The sequence below is a fragment of the Oncorhynchus gorbuscha genome, unplaced genomic scaffold (assembly GCF_021184085.1).
Source record: "Oncorhynchus gorbuscha isolate QuinsamMale2020 ecotype Even-year unplaced genomic scaffold, OgorEven_v1.0 Un_scaffold_694, whole genome shotgun sequence".
Taxonomy (NCBI): domain Eukaryota; kingdom Metazoa; phylum Chordata; class Actinopteri; order Salmoniformes; family Salmonidae; genus Oncorhynchus; species Oncorhynchus gorbuscha.
This window is the reverse complement of record NW_025745768.1, coordinates 199,378-217,362: the sequence shown is the minus strand read 5'-3', so window position 1 is coordinate 217,362 and position 17,985 is coordinate 199,378. Positions and strand designations below refer to the sequence as shown.

At 44.4% G+C, this 17,985-nt stretch overlaps 1 protein-coding gene across 2 annotated transcripts in view; it reads right to left on the bottom strand.

Moving 5' to 3' along the window:
- il16 (interleukin 16) overlaps positions 1 to 17,985 on the bottom strand; it is a 70,082-nt gene that overhangs the window by 40,141 nt on the left and 11,956 nt on the right. For both annotated transcript variants that reach the window (XM_046335270.1, XM_046335272.1), the window contains exons 2-3: positions 10,249 to 10,501; positions 9,631 to 9,901 (exon numbers count right to left, since the gene is read on the bottom strand). In XM_046335270.1, coding sequence (XP_046191226.1) covers positions 9,631 to 9,901; positions 10,249 to 10,501 — 524 coding nt within the window. The remainder of the gene's footprint in view (positions 1 to 9,630; positions 9,902 to 10,248; positions 10,502 to 17,985) is intronic.

Genomic DNA, 17,985 nt, shown 5'->3' with positions numbered 1-17,985 from the left:
GGAGACTATATACAGGGGTACCGGTACAGAGTCAATGTGGAGACTATATACAGGGGTACCGGTACAGAGTCAATGTGGAGACTATATACAGGGGTACCGGTACAGAGTCAATGTGGAGACTATATACAGGGGGTACCGGTACAGAGTCAATGTGGAGACTATATACAGGGGTACCGGTACAGAGTCAATGTGGAGACTATATACAGGGGTACCGGTACAGAGTCAATGTGGAGACTATATACAGGGGTACCGGTACAGAGTCAATGTGGAGACTATATACAGGGGTACCGGTACAGAGTCAATGTGGAGACTATATACAGGGGTACCGGTACAGAGTCAATGTGGAGACTATATACAGGGGTACCGGTACAGAGTCAATGTGGAGACTATATACAGGGGTACAGAGTCAATGGTACAGAGTCAATGTGGAGACTATATACAGGGGTACCGGTACAGAGTCAATGTGGAGACTATATACACAGGGTGGAGACTATATACAGGGGTACCGGTACAGAGTCAATGTGGAGACTATATACAGGGGTACCGGTACAGAGTCAATGTGGAGACTATATACAGGGGTACCGGTACAGAGTCAATGTGGAGACTATATACAGGGGTACCGGTACAGAGTCAATGTGGAGACTATATACAGGGGTACCGGTACAGAGTCAATGTGGAGACTATATACAGGGGTACCGGTACAGAGTCAATGTGGAGACTATATACAGGGGTACCGGTACAGAGTCAATGTGGAGACTATATACAGGGGTACCGGTACAGAGTCAATGTGGAGACTATATACAGGGGTACCGGTACAGAGTCAATGTGGAGACTATATACAGGGGTACCGGTACAGAGTCAATGTGGAGACTATATACAGGGGGTACCGGTACAGAGTCAATGTGGAGACTATATACAGGGGTACCGGTACAGAGTCAATGTGGAGACTATATACAGGGGTACCGGTACAGAGTCAATGTGGAGACTATATACAGGGGTACCGGTACAGAGTCAATGTGGAGACTATATACAGGGGGTACCGGTACAGAGTCAATGTGGAGACTATATACAGGGGTACCGGTACAGAGTCAATGTGGAGACTATATACAGGGGTACCGGTACAGAGTCAATGTGGAGACTATATACAGGGGTACCGGTACAGAGTCAATGTGGAGACTATATACAGGGGGTACCGGTACAGAGTCAATGTGGAGACTATATACAGGGGTACCGGTACAGAGTCAATGTGGAGACTATATACAGGGGGTTCAATGTGGAGACAATATACAGGGGGTACCGGTACAGAGTCAATGTGGAGACAATATACAGGGGGTACCGGTACAGAGTCAATGTGGAGACTATATACAGGGGGTACCGGTACAGAGTCAATGTGGAGACTATATACAGGGGGTACCGGTACAGAGTCAATGTGGAGACTATATACAGGGGGTACCGGTACAGAGTCAATGTGGAGACTATATACAGGGGGGCACCGGTTCAGAGTCAATGTGGAGACTATATACAGGGGGGTACCGGTACAGAGTCAATGTGGAGACTATATACAGGGGGGCACCGGTTCAGAGTCAATGTGGAGACTATATACAGGGGGTACCAGTACAGAGTCAATGTGGAGACTATATACAGGGGGGTACCGGTACAGAGTCAATGTGCAAGGGTACTGGTGCAGAGTCAATGTGCGGGGGCACCGGTTAGTCGAGATAATTGAGGTACATGTAGGTAGAGTTATTAAAGTGACTATGCATAGATGATAACAACAGAGAGTAGCAGCAGTGTAAAAGGGGGGCAATGCAATAGTCTGTTTAGCCATTTGATTAGATGTTCAGGAGTCTTATGGCTTAGGGGAAGAAGCAGTTTAGAAACCTCTTGGACCTAGACTTGGCATTCCAGTACTGCTTGCAGTGCGGTAGCAGAAAGAACCATCTATAACTAGGGTGGCTGACAATTTTTAGGGCCTTCCTCTGACACCGCCTGGTATAGAGGTCCTGGATGCACTACCCTCTGTAGTGCCGTGCGGTCGGAGGCCGAACAGTTGCCATACCAGGCAGTGATGCAACCAGTCAAGATACTCTCGATGGTGCAGCTGTAGAGCTTATGAGGATCTGAGGACCCATCCCAAGTCTTTTCAGTCTCCTGAGGGGGAATAGGTTTTGTCGTGACCTTTTCACGACTGTCTTGGTGTGCTTGGACCATGTTAGTTTGTTGGTGATGTGGACACCAAGGAATTTGAAGCTCTCAACCTGCTCCACTACAGCCCCATCGATGAGAATGGGGGCGTGCTCGGCCCTCTTTTTCCTGTAGTCCAATATCATCTCTTTTGTCCTGATCACATTGAGGGAGAGGTTGTTGTCCTGGCACCACACAGCCAGGTCTCTGAACTCCTCCTTATAGGCTGTCTCGTCGTTGTCGGTGATCAGGCCTACCACTGTTGTGTCATCCGCAAACTTAATGAGGGTGTTTGAAGTTGTGCCTGATCAAGCAGTCATGAGTGAACAGGAAGTAGAGGAGGGGACTGAGCACACACCCCTGAGGGGCCCGTGTTGAGGATCACTGTGGCGGATGTGTTGTTACCTACCCTTACCACTTGGGGGCGGCCCGTCAGAAAGTCCAGGATCCAGTTGCAGAGGGAGGTGTTTATTACCAGGGTCCTTATCTTATTGATGAGCTTTGAGGGCACTATGGTGTTGAACGCTGAGCTGTAGTCAATTAATAGCATTCTCACATAGCTGCTCCTTTTGTCCAGGTGGGAAAGGGCAGTGTGGCGTGCAATAGACATTGCATCATCTGTGGATCTGTTGGGGTGGTATGCAAATTGGAGTGGGTCTAGGGCTTCTGGGATAATGGTGTTTCATGTGAGCCATGACCAAAATTTCAAAGCATTTCATGGCTACAGACGTGAGTGCTATGGGTTGGTAGTCATTTAGGCAGGCTACCTTAGTGTTCTTGGGCACAGGGACTATGGTGGTCTGCTTAAAACATGCTGGTATTACAGACTCGGACAGGGAGAGGTTGAAAATGTCAGTGAAGACACTTGCCAGGTGGTCAGCGCATGCTCGCAGTACATGTCCTGGTAATCCGTCTGGCCCTGCGGCCTTGTGAATGATGACCTGTTTAAAGGTCTTACTCACATCGGCTGTGGAGAGCATGAGCACACAGTCTTCCGGAACAGCTGGTACTCTCATGCATGTTTCAGTGTTACTTGCCTCGAAGAGAGCATAGAAGTAGTATGGCTCTTCTGATAGGCTCGTGTCACTGGGCAGCTCTTGGCTGTGCTTCCCTTTGTAGTCTGTATGGTTTGCAAGTCCTGCCACATCCGACGAGCGTCAGAGCCGGTGGAGTACGATACGATCTTAGTCCTGTATTGACGCTTTGCCTCTTTGATGGTTCGTCGGAGGACATAGCAGGATTTCTTATAAGCTTCCGGGTCTCGTTCCTTGAAAGCAACAGCTCTAGCCTTTAGCTCACTGCTGAAGTTGCCTATCATCCATGGCTTCTGGTTGGGGTATGTACGTACGTTCACTGTGAGGATGACGTCTTCGATGCACTTATTGATGAAGCCAATGACTGATGTGGTGTACTGTTCAATGCCATCGGAGCAATCCCAGAACATATTCCAGTCTGTGATAGCAAAACAGTCATGTAGCTTAGCATCTGCTTCATCTGACCACTTTTTATTGATCGAGTCACTGGTGCTTCCTGCTTTCATTTTTGCTTGTAAGCAGGAATTAGGGGGATAGAATTATGGTCAGATTTGCCAAATGGAGGGCGAGGCAGAGTTGTCTATGTGTCTCTGTGTGTGGAGTAAAGGTGGTCCAGAGTTTTTTCCCTCTGGTTGCACATTTAACATGCTGATAGAAATTTGGTAAGACCGATTTAAGTTTCCCTGCATTAAAGTTGCCGGCCACTATGAGCACCGCCTCTGGGTGAGCGTTTTCCTGTTTGCTTATGATGGAATACAACTAATTGAGTGCGGTCTTAGTGTCAGCCTCAGTCTGTGGTGGTAAGTAGACAGCTACGAAAAACACAGATAGAAACTCTCTAGGAAGATGGTGTGGTCTACAGCTTATCATGAGATACTGCCTCAGACAAGCAAAACCTTGAGACTTCCTTAGATATCCTGCATGGGCTGTTATTTACAAGAATACATAGTCCGCCGCCCCTTGTCTTACCAGACGCCGTTGTTCTATCCTGCCGATACAGCGTATAACCAGCCAGCTGTATGTTGATAATGTTGTCGTTCAGCCACGACTCCGTGAAGCATAAGATATTATAGTTTTGAATGTCCCATTGCTAGTTTAATCTTCCACGTACGTCATCTATTTTATTTTCCAAAGATTGCACGTTTGCTAGCAGAATGGAAGGCAGTGGTGGTTTTTTCGAACGCCTACAAATTCTCAGAAGGCAGCCCGCCCTCTGGCGCAAATGACGGGGATTTGGGGCTGTTCCCGGGAAAGCTGTATATCATTCGCGTTGGGCTTGTCAGACTCGTTAAAGGAAAAATAGGATTCTGCCAGATCATTTTGAGTAATCGCCGTTCTGATGTCCAGAAGTTATTTTTGGTCATAAGCGATGATTGCAGCAACATTATGTACAAATTAAGGTACAAAATAAGTTACAAACAACACAAAGAAACAAACAAAAAAACTCAAATGGATAGGAACACGCAAAACGTCAGCCTACTTCTCCGGCGCCATTCATTAGACAAGGGTGTTATAAGTCAAGGTGTGATACAAGTATGTGAAAAGGCTAGCACTCAGTTGATGAAGCCGCATTATGCTGATTTGAATGGTTCATATGGATGGTTTCAACATATCCCGATAGCATAAAATATGTTTGTTCAGAAAGTAAAACCAGGGAAGTTGGGATAGATCTTCAGAGGGGTTAAGGCAACACATTGCCTGGAACAAAGCTAATTTGACCATTAGGGCCACCGTACAACTTTAGGGACACTATACATATACTGCATATGTATAGAGCAGCTCAGAGTAGGAGTGCTGATCTAGGATCAGGTCACCCCTATCTGTATTATCTTATTCATCGTGATCTAAAAGGCAAAGCTGATCCTAAATCAGCTCTCCTACTCTGAGACGTTAGATACATATGGCACCCCTGGCCTTTTCTTATACCAACACAGTCCAGTCCAGCAGAGCCAACACAAGGGCACCTCTATGCAGGGTTATAAAAGCCAGCTTTATGACCAAATCAAGACCTTGAGTTAACGGGTTGACAGCTTCAGAACAAATAGCAGAGTAGTAGAGCGTTTATAGGTCTATGAACTGTACCACAGTGTGTGTAAGTTAACTTTATGAGTCAACCACTAGTGTGTTTAGGCTCCTTTTTAAAGAGAACCATATGATTAACTTAAATCTAACAAGACATTGTCGTTATGAAATGCAGGAGCCATGTTTGGAACCATAGTAAAGGTATTGCCCCACACCCACTATGGCTTCACATTGTTTGAGGTAAAATGCTGTAGTCTGACTGTGGGGTGCAGTGAGTCTGGGCTGGTGGGTAAAACTGTAACCTGCAGCACAAGGAACCCCCTCTTTATATCCCCTTCAATGTTTCTCCTTCTTCCATTATACAGTGCCTTGCAAAAGTATTCGGCCCCCTTGAACTTTGCGACCTTTTGCCACATTTCAGGCTTCAAACATAAAGATATAAAACTGTATTTTTTTGTGAAGAATCAACAACAAGTGGGACACAATCATGAAGTGGAACAACATTTATTGGATATTTCAAACTTTTTTAACAAATCAAAAACTGAAAAATTGGGCGTGCAAAATTATTCAGCCCCTTTACTTTCAGTGCAGCAAACTCTCTCCAGAAGTTCAGTGAGGATCTCTGAATGATCCAATGTTGACCTAAATGACTAATGATGATAAATACAATCCACCTGTGTGTAATCAAGTCTCCGTATAAATGCACCTGCACTGTGATAGTCTCAGAGGTCCGTTAAAAGCGCAGAGAGCATCACGAAGAACAAGGAACACACCAGGCAGGTCCGAGATACTGTTGTGAAGAAGTTTAAAGCCGGATTTGGATACAAAAAGATTTCCCAAGCTTTAAACATCCCAAGGAGCACTGTGCAAGCGATAATATTGAAATGGAAGGAGTATCAGACCACTGCAAATCTAACAAGACCTGGCCGTCCCTCTAAACTTTCAGCTCATACAAGGAGAAGACTGATCAGAGATGCAGCCAAGAGGCCCATGATCACTCTGGATGAACTGCAGAGATCTACAGCTGAGGTGGGAGACTCTGTCCATAGGACAACAATCAGTCGTATATTGCACAAATCTGGCCTTTATGGAAGAGTGGCAAGATGAAAGCCATTTCTTAAAGATATCCATAAACAGTGTCGTTTAAAGTTTGCCACAAGCCACCTGGGAGACACACCAAACATGTGGAAGAAGGTGCTCTGGTCAGATGAAACCAAAATTGAACTTTTTGGCAACAATGCAAAATGTTATGTTTGGCGTAAAAGCAACACAGCTCATCACCCTGAACACAGCATCCCCACTGTCAAATATGGTGGTGGCAGCATCATGGTTTGGGCATGCTTTTCTTCAGCAGGGACAGGGAAGATGGTTCAAATTGATGGGAAGATGGATGGAGCCAAATACAGGACCATTCTGGAAGAAAACCTGATGGACTCTGCAAAAGACCTGAGACTGGGACGGAGATTTGTCTTCCAACAAGACAATGATCCAAAACATAAAGCAAAATCTACAATGGAATGGTTCAAAAATAAACATATCCAGGTGTTAGAATGGCCAAGTCAAAGTCCAGACCTGAATCCAATCGAGAATTTGTGGAAAGAACTGAAAACTGCTGTTCACAAATGCTCTCCATCCATCCTCACTGAGCTCGAGCTGTTTTGCAAGGAAGAATGGGAAAAAAATTCAGTCTCTCGATGTGCAAAACTGATAGAGACATACCCCAAGCGACTTACAGCTGTAATCGCAGCAAAAGGTGGCGCTACAAAGTATTAACTTAAGGGGGCTGAATAATTTTGCACGCCCAATTTTTCAGTTTTGGATTTGTTAAAAAAGTTTGAAATATCCAATAAATGTCGTTCCACTTCATGATTGTGTCCCACTTGATGTTGATTCTTCACAAAAAATACAGTTTTATATCTTTATGTTTGAAGCCTGAAATGTGGCAAAAGGTCGCAAAGTTCAAGGGGGCCGAATACTTTCGCAAGGCACTGTATATCTCTATCTGAATATAAAGAACAACCCAGAGGTATTAAACACACATTCTAATGTGGCACAGGATAGAAATACAAAACAATGTAAAAACACAGTGAATGTCTGCTCAATGTTTGTTTCAATTGTGATATTTTTCCATATATCTGAATGTCTGTTATCGACTGTCCTGTGACATAGCCTTCTGTCAGCTCAGAGTAGCAGGATTGGGCTCAATTCCATTTCTCCTAGGCCAGTTCAGGGGTTGATTTGAAAACGAATCAATACTTTTTTTCTATGTAAACTTCTCAATTAATTTGTGACCGGTTGGACACTAACAAGCTCTCTCCTCTGTCTCACCCACCAGGCGTGTCTTGTCATAATCAACAGTAGGATTTTTGTATGACAGTTTTTATATGACAGCCTTCCACTTCAGTATCAACACATGAATTATTAATGAGTTGACATGGAATCCACCTAACGTTGATTAGTAGAATTCATTCATGAACTTTAGAGTAACCTTGGGGTTCTCTCTGAATGTACATAGGATCACATTGTCTTGTGACATAGTCCTCATTTTATCCTAATGATGAAGTAAGTAGCGTTCATTCATTCATGGACTCTGATTTATGTTCTGCTACTGAACAGTACTTCCTGACATCAATCTGGCTGAAGATTGGCCTGAACAGAATCAGTCTGCTACAGAACACTACTTCCTGACATCAATCTGGCTGAAGGTTGGCCTGAACAGAATCAGTCTGCTACAGAACACTACTTCCTGACATCAATCTGGCTGAAGGTTGGCCTGAACAGAATCAGTCTGCTACAGAACACTACTTCCTGACATCAATCTGGCTGAAGGTTGGCCTGAACAGAATCAGTCTGCTACAGAACACTACTTCCTGACATCAATCTGGCTGAAGGTTGGCCTGAACAGAATCAGTCTGCTACAGAACACTACTTCCTGACATCAATCTGGCTGAACAGAATCAGTTGGCCTGAACAGAATCAGTCTGCTACAGAACACTACTTCCTGACATCAATCTGGCTGAAGGTTGGCCTGAACAGAATCAGTCTGCTACAGAACACTACTTCCTGACATCAATCTGGCTGAAGGTTGGCCTGAACAGAATCAGTCTGCTACAGAACACTACTTCCTGACATCAATCTGGCTGAAGGTTGGCCTGAACAGAATCAGTCTGCTACAGAACACTACTTCCTGACATCAATCTGGCTGAAGATTGGCCTGAATAGAATCAGCCAGGTGAGTTCACAGCTACTGACAGACGTGAGGCTTTTATCTTATAACATATAGCTAGGAGGAAGACTAACAGACCAGTCATAACCTCAAATAGGGGAGGGATGAAGGAACGAAGGGTGCATTTATTCATTATTTGAACATGGCCACATTGTCCCGAGGCTCTATGACATCAGTGCAATGTCCTCATAGCCTTGTGTTAGCAAGTTAACATGTCTCTACTTCCACTATGGCCTAATGCCTCTCTCCCTCCCCTGGTTCACAACAAACACTGTCTTTGTGTGTGAGGTAAACAGGCCCAACAGCAGCACTCAGCCCTCTGACACACAGGCCATGTGATTGCTGTTATGCATTTGCACAAGAAACACAGTCCAGACAGAGATGACTAGAGAAATACATTCCAGACTACATTATGGGCAGGACCAGAGTTCTTCATACTCTGGACACAATCTTCAGATATAATACTGTGTTGTACATTTTTTCTCCTAAATGCTTTTCATATTGAGACGAAACCTAACTTGAGATCGACATGCATTATTCATTTCCCCCTCACAAATCTCCCATTGCCTTCAATGCATGATTTTTGAGAATGTCCGTGTTTCAAGTGAGTATCAGACCCCTTTTGAGCAACTAACACTCTCTACCCACCACACATAACAAGAAGGAAGTCATATGCTTTTGAAGGCCCGGAGTGTTTAGCTTGTTTTCTCTTGGAGTAGCAGTGACAGCCTGAACACTCAACATGTACGGTATGAACACGGTATGCTAATCCGTCTTGATGACTAACTGTCAGCTGAGAAAGGATCTAAATGTCTGACCAATACACTGCCTGGGGGAGTGACATACATTTATTGTTTTTCCAGATTCATTAAGACTTCTTATCATAGTTCTCCTAGTTAAGTAATACTGTGTTTGATGTGCATTAACAATTATTATGTGCATAAAAAAATATTTTCACATTATTTCTACAAATGCATTGATAAAAACAGCAAAGATAGCACTTAGTGCATAACCGTCATAATTCAGGACCAGGAGACATACATTGTTAATGCCACTTTGCAAACAGCAACCCTGTTGGCTTAGCGCCACATTATGATGTAATATATAACTGAAATGTCCAAACAAAACGCCATAATGTGATAAGAAAATAACCACCATTCATACCTTGATACTGAAGGACCTCCTCATATTCCTCTTGTGTTCTCCTGTAGCCCTGAGTGTGTTGGTGGCCCCTACGTGTGGCTGTGTAGATGCCTGCATAGTTCCTTCACTCTCCTGTGGTCCTTCCTGAATCTTCTTCTGGGACCTCTCCACCTCCCTGTTCCCCTTCCCATCTCTCCCCAAGCCCCTGTCTCCCTTCCAGGCCTCCCCTGGCGGTCTCTCTTCGGGACTGGGGCAGTCATCACTGGCTCTGGAGTGACAGAGGATTAGGGACCTGGAGGGAAGAAGAAGAAGAAGAAGAAGAAGAAGAAGAAGAAGAAGAAGAAGAAGAAGAAGAAGAAGAAGAAGAAGAAGAAGAAGAAGAAGAAGAAGAAGAAGAAGAAGAAGAAGAAGAAGAAGAAGAAGAAGAAGAAGAAGAAGAAGAAGAAGAAGAAGAAGAAGAAGAAGAAGTAAAGGGGAAAGGAAGGGGAAAGGAAAAGGTCAACCGTTGCTACTGTACCTAGTATCCCAACCAAAAAGGCATCAGGCACCCAAGCGAGGCTGTCCTGTAATTCTGCTACACGTTGGCTTTAACCAAATCAACCAGCCTGACGAGCTGTGTGCTACAAACAGATTCCATACCTGGAGAGCATGGCGAGCTTCTTGGAGCGGTGGCTGTGGCTAGTGTTGGTGTTGTTGGTCTTCCCAGAGTCCCTGCCTCGCCTCTCCATCCTCCGAGCTGCTGCCGTGCTGGCTTTCCTCTTCTGGTAGGAGTATCTCTGGGGCATGGCCGTTAGAGTGTGTGTGTGTGCTGCGTGTGTGTGTGTGTGTGGTGCTAACACACTCTCACACACACTCCTCCCAGCCGGCACACAGGCTAATGGAGAGGGACACTCTGCAGGGAAATTCTCAAATTCAATTAGGAAGCCTGTCTGTGTGTGTATGTGTACGTGTGTATGTGCGTGTCTGCGTGCGTCTGTGTGTGTGTGTGTCCGTGCGTGCGTTCTGAGAATCTGCTGAAGCAATAGTGGTGTTAGAGATAAGAGATCTTTTCTTCCCTGAAAACAGCAGCATGTTGCAGCTAGAGCCTCCAGAATATGACTCCTAACATTCACACTGCACACACTGCACACACTGCACACACATGCACATGCAAACACAGACACGCATTAATATACACACGTGCACACATGGGCACGGACACACACCAAAGCTCCTTCCCACAGGATTTGAGGTCACGGATACCATGAACTTACAGTAACTACACTAACGGAGATCTGCACTGAGATTGATCTGGGCTCACAAAGTGCCTCCCAATTGGCCTTATGAGCCCTGGTGACAAGCAGTGTACTAAATAGGGAATAGGGTGCCATTTGGCGTGCATGCCTTAGAATGGGAAAACCCCTACATAATAAAGTAAACAAACCAATACACATTTCAACTGATGCAGCTGCTACTGTTTATGATCTACCCTGTTGTCTAGTCACCTTATTCCTACACTCTTAGAAAAAAAGAGTTCCAAAAGGGTTCTTCGGCTGTCCCCATAGGAGAACCCTTTTTTGTTCCAGGTAGAACCCTTTTGGGTTTCATGTAGAACCCTCTGGAACCAAAAATAGTTCTTCAAAGGGTTGTCCTCTGGGGACAGTCGAAGAACCCTTTAAGGTTCTAGATAGCACCTCTTTCCAAGAGTGTAGTTACATGTACAGTATCAGTCAAAAGTTTGGACACAGCTACTCATCAAGGGTTTTTCTTAATTTTTTCTATTTTCTAACGAACCGTCGTAATGATGACCCATCATTTCTCTTTGTTTATTAGAGCTGTTCTTGCCATAATATGGACTTGGTCTTTTACCAAATAGGGCTGTTTTATGTTTTTATAGAATTATAGTCCGGTAGTAATACTAGTGGAGAGTATTATTAGTATTAGAGGTATAGTCCAGTAGTATAATAGTGGAGAGTATTATTTGTTTTAGAAGTATAGTCCAGTAGTATAATAGTAGAGAGTATTATTAGTTTTAGAATTATAGTCCAGTAGTAATAATAGTGGAGAGTATTATTAGTATTAGAAGTATAGTCCCATAGTATAATAGTAGAGAGTATTATTAGTTTTAGAATTATAGTCCAGTAGTAGTAGTAAGAGTTGGAAGTTGGTGTGTCTGTCACACTAATAGTAGAAGTGAAGGTCTCCTGACTAACTGCTTCTCTCTCACTATAACAGAGCTATATGATGACCCTGCATATGCATTATAGATGTTGCTTTAAATGGATCTTTGTTTCACTCAAGTCAGAAACACTTATCTAAGTATACAGCAGTCTACATACAGCAGGCTACATACAGCAGGCAACATACAGCAGGCTACATACAGCGGGCTACATAGAGCAGGCTACATACAGCAGGCAACATACAGCAGGCTACATACAGCAGGCTACATACAGCAGGCAACATACAGCAGGCTACATACAGCGGGCTACATAGAGCAGGCTACATACAGCAGGCTACATAGAGCAGGCTACATACAGCAGGCTACATACAGCAGGCAACATACAGCAGGCTACATAGAGCAGGCTACATACAGCAGGCTACATAGAGCAGGCAACATACAGCAGGCTACATACAGCAGGCTACATACAGCAGGCTACATACAGCAGGCAACATACAGCAGGCTACATACAGCGGGCTACATAGAGTAGGCTACATACAGCAGGCTACATAGAGCAGGCAACATACAGCAGGCAACATACAGCAGGCTACATACAGCAGGCTACATACAGCAGGCAACATACAGCAGGCAACATACAGCAGGCTACATACAGCGGGCTACATAGAGCAGGCTACATGTAAGTCGCTCTGGATAAGAGCGTCTGCTAAATGACTTAAATGTAAAAAATGTAAATGTACATACAGCAGGCTACATACAGCAGGCTACATACAGCAGGCTACATACAGAAGGCCTCATACAGCAGGCTACATACAGCAGGCTACATGCAGCAGGCAACATACAGAAGGCTACATACAGCAGGCAACATACAGCAGGCTACATACAGCAGGCTACATACAGCAGGCTACATACATTGTGTACTGAGATATGACATTGTGTTAAACAAATATTTGAAGATTTTCTGCACAGTATGTTTATTAGCTAGCCAGTCGGTTTAAGTGGAATGATTCCAATAATTGTTCAACATAACTACCAATATGCCAACATTCCATGCAGACAATGCTGTCAGTCCTCAGCCATACCCTGGCCGAAATCAGTTGATGATAGTACTGAGACAAGTCATAAATGCTGTCAGTCCTCAGCCATTCCCTGGCTGAAATCAGTTGATGGTAGTACTGAGACAAGTCATAAATGCTGTCAGTCCTCAGCCATTCCCTGGCTGAAATCAGTTGATGGTAGTACTGAGACAAGTTGTAAATGCTGTCAGTCCTCAGCCATACCCTGGCTGAAATCAGTTGATGATAGTACTGAGACAAGTCATAAATGCTGTCAGTCCTCAGCCATACCCTGGTTGAAATCAGTTGATGATAGTATAGAGACAAGTTGTAAATGCTGTCAGTCCTCAGCCATACCCTGGCTGAAATCAGTTGATGATAGTACTGAGACAAGTTGTAAATGCTGTCAGTCCTCAGCCATACCCTGGTTGAAATCAGTTGATGATAGTACTGAGACAAGTTGTAAATGCTGTCAGTCCTCAGCCATACCCTGGCTGAAATCAATTGATGATAGTACTGAGACAAGTTGTAAATGCTGTCAGTCCTCAGCCATTCCCTGGCTGAAATCAGTTGATGATAGTACTGAGACAAGTTGTAAATGCTGTCAGTCCTCAGCCATACCCTGGCTGAAATCAGTTGATGGTAGTACTGAGACAAGTTGTAAATGCTGTCAGTCCTCAGCCATACCCTGGCTGAAATCAGTTGATGATAGTACTGAGACAAGTTGTAAATGCTGTCAGTCCTCAGCCATACCCTGGCTGAAATCAATTGATGATAGTACTGAGACAAGTTGTAAATGCTGTCAGTCCTCAGCCATTCCCTGGCTGAAATCAGTTGATGATAGTACTGAGACAAGTTGTAAATGCTGTCAGTCCTCAGCCATACCCTGGCTGAAATCAGTTGATGGTAGTACTGAGACAAGTTGTAAATGCTGTCAGTCCTCAGCCATACCCTGGCTGAAATCAGTTGATGGTAGTACTGAGACAAGTTGTAAATGCAACAAGTACTGACACTGTATCATATTATTACAAAGTTTATTACAACAAACATTGAAAGGGAAAGGTGTCAGAATGTATTCAACTGAAATCTGACTTCTGCATTTAACCCAACCCCTCTGAGACAGTTATGGTCTGTTTTTATATATTTTAGAGGCTATTTATAAAGAAAATGTCTATAAAACCTGTATCAACTGTATTTATAATCATATATTTTAGGTTAATGGATATCTATGCTCCTGCCCTATGGGCTGCTTACTTACTTATTTACTTTACCAACAGTAATACAACCCCACTGTCATACTTTGCTCTGTATTGTGTTGTTTGCTGTTGACTGTCATGTACAGACCCTTTCTCTGTATTGTGTTGTTTGCTGTTGACTGTCATGTACAGACCCTTTCTCTGTATTGTGTTGTTTGCTGTTGACTGTCATGTACAGACCCTTTCTCTGTATTGTGTTGTTTGCTGTTGACTGTCATGTACAGACCCTTTCTCTGCATTGTGTTGTTTGCTGTTGACTGCAATGTACAGACTCTTTCTCTGCTGTTGACTGTCATGGACAGACTTTTTCTCTGCTGTTGACTGTCATGGACAGACACTTTCTCTGTATTATGTTGTTTGACTGTCATGTGAAATCCTGACATAAACTGTAATCTCACGTCTCTACCACCGGTTTACAATCAGAAAAGGGCATCCCATGACAAATGATTGTAGTTTTATATGTTTGAGGGGGGTGAGAAAGGTTGTTGAGCATGTGTGACTCTTTTGAAAGCATTGCCTGTTCAAAAATCAATCAACATTATTCAGCAATCTTTGAGGGAGTTCGATTAAGTCCACTGGGCTATGACCTGTGACGTGAATGGGGAAAAGTGGTGAGGAAGGAGCTCCCTTCTTAAATCCAACCGTAATCTGCGCTGCTCGGTAATGTTGTCAACAAGGCAGAAACATATTTTTTTCCATCAAATCTATGTTCGATTTTTTTGTAACTAGTTTTCATTGGGAAGCAGATAAAGCCTTTTTATCAAAAGCAAACCCGTCTGCATGTAAAAGCTCTACTCATCACTCCACCGTTTCGAGACAACTTTGCGGTCGGCCAAAACGGGGCACCTGGCTCATGTCCAGGAGTGATCCTGGTTCCAGAACTAATGTAATCAACGCTAACCCGGTTCACCCCAGGGCAGGCCCAGAGCATAAGTAGAATCCCCTCATTCGTCGGGAGACATGAAAGTACGCATGATTGGTTGGTTGTTGTTTTGATGGTGTCACACAACCAATAAAAATTGCTATCAGTGCCTTCTCAAAATAACATTGGGTACTCAATGTTCCCAGCCCAGTAAACGGCTATCAGTGCCTTCTCAAAATAACATTGGGTACTCAATGTTCCCAGCCCAGTAAACGGCTATCAGTGCCTTCTCAAAATAACATTGGGTACTCAATGTTCCCAGCCCAGTAAACGGCTATCAGTGCCTTCTCAAAATAACATTAGGTACTCAATGTTCCCAGCCCAGTAAACGGCTATCAGTGCCTTCTCAAAATAACATTGGGTACTCAATGTTCCCAGCCCAGTAAACGGCTATCAGTGCCTTCTCAAAATAACATTGGGTACTCAATGTTCCCAGCCCAGTAAACGGCTATCAGTGCCTTCTCAAAATAACATTGGGTACTCAATGTTCCCAGCCCAGTAAACGGCTATCAGTGCCTTCTCAAAATAACATTGGGTACTCAATGTTCCCAGCCCAGTAAACGGCTATCAGTGCCTTCTCAAAATAACATTAGGTACTCAATGTTCCCAGCCCAGTAAACGGCTATCAGTGCCTTCTCAAAATAACATTGGGTACTCAATGTTCCCAGCCCAGTAAACGGCTATCAGTGCCTTCTCAAAATAACATTGGGTACTCAATGTTCCCAGCCCAGTAAACGGCTATCAGTGCCTTCTCAAAATAACATTGGGTACTCAATGTTCCCAGCCCAGTAAACGGCTATCAGTGCCTTCTCAAAATAACATTAGGTACTCAATGTTCCCAGCCCAGTAAACGGCTATCAGTGCCTTCTCAAAATAACATTGGGTACTCAATGTTCCCAGCCCAGTAAACGGCTATCAGTGCCTTCTCAAAATAACATTGGGTACTCAATGTTCCCAGCCCAGTAAACGGCTATCAGTGCCTTCTCAAAATAACATTGGGTACTCAATGTTCCCAGCCCAGTAAACGGCTATCAGTGCCTTCTCAAAATAACATTGGGTACTCAATGTTCCCAGCCCAGTAAACGGCTATCAGTGCCTTCTCAAAATAACATTGGGTACTCAATGTTCCCAGCCCAGTAAACGGCTATCAGTGCCTTCTCAAAATAATGTTGGGTACTCAATGTTCCCAGCCCAGTAAACGGCTATCAGTGCCGCCTCAAAATAATGTTGGGTACTCAATGTTCCCAGCCCAGTAACTAGATAATTTACAAAACACTTCATTCATGGACCAACTGCAATAATAAAAGAAACCAGACAGCTTGGAATGTAAATCATTCCATGGAGTCATCTGGAGAGAGAGCAATTCTCTGCAATAATGCCTGTAAATAATGCCTGTAAACAATGCCGGTCAATAATGCCTGTAAATAATGCCTGTCAATAATGCCTGTAAATAATGGCTGTCAATAATGCCTGTAAATAATGCCTGTCAATAATGCCTGTCAATAATGCCTGTCAATAATGCCTGTCAATCATGCCTGTAAATAATGCCTACAATAATGCCTGTCAATAATGCCTGTCAATAATGCCTGTCAAGAATGTCTGTCAATAATGCCTGTAAATTATGCCTGTAAATAATGCCTGTAAATAATGCCTGTCAATAATGCCTGTCAATAATGCCTGTCAATAATGCCTGTCAATAATGCCTGTAAATAATGCCTGTCAATAATGCCTGTCAATAATGCCTGTCAATAATGCCTGTGTCACGCCCTGGTCATTATATTTTGTGTTTTTGGTATATGTTTGGGTAGCCAGGGTGTGACATGGGTTTATATGTTGTGTTTTCGTATTGGGGTTTGTAGTAATTGGGATTGTGTATGATTAGGGGTGTGTCTAGTTAGGCTTGGCTGCCTGAGGCGATTCTCAATTGGAGTCAGCTGCTTATCGTTGTCTCTGATTGGGAACCGTATTTAGGCAGCCTGAGTTCGCGTTGTATTTTGTGGGTGTTTGTTCCTGTCTTAGTGTTGTAGTCACCAGATAGGCTGTAATAGGTTTTCGTTTCGTTTGTTGTTTTCATATACAGTTATTTCATGTACCGCTATTATCTTCATTAAAGTCATGAGTAACCTACACGCTACATTTCGGTCTGACTCTCTTCAAACAACAGCCCAGTAAACGAACGACGTTACAACGAACGACGCTACAGAAACACCCACCACTCACAGACCGAGCAGCGTGTGAACTGGCAGGATTTGAAGGAGGACGTTATGGACAGCAGAAGCATGGAGTATACTATGTGGGAAGAAATCGACAGGTGGGCGGCCGACCCAGAGCGAGTGCAGGAGCCCGCCTGGGATTCCCTACAGCAATGCGAGGAGGGCTATAGACGTATGGATTCGAAAAGGAAAGCACGGCTATACAGAGGGAAAACGGAAAGTAACGGGGGAAAGCGCAGAGAGAGAGTGGCTGAGTCAGAAGTCAGACCTGAGCCTACTCTCCCTGTTAATCGTGAAGAACAGTTGCAGTGGGAGAGACTGCACCATTTGGAGATTTGGACATGGGAGGAGGAATTAGACGGTAAAGGACCCTGGGCGCAGCCGGGAGAATATCGCCGTCCCAAGGAGGAAATAGAAGCAGCTAAAGCGGAGAGGCGCAGGTATGAGGAAGCAGCACGGCGACGCGGTTGGAAACCGGAAAGTCACCCCAAAAAAAATATTCAGGGGGGCTAGAGGGGAGAATAGTTATGCCAGGTAGGAGACCTGCGCATACTCCCTGTGCTCACCGTTGGGCTAGAGAGACCGGGCAGGCACCGTGTTATGCTATGGAGCGCACGGTGTTTCCAGTGCGGGTGCAGAGCCAGCTGCGACACATACCAGCCCTTCCTATTGGCTGGGCTAGAGTGGGCATCGAGCCAGGTAAGCTTGGGCAGGCTCGGTGCTTAAGAGCTCCAGTGCGCCTGCACGGTCCGGTCTATCCAGAGCCACCTCTACA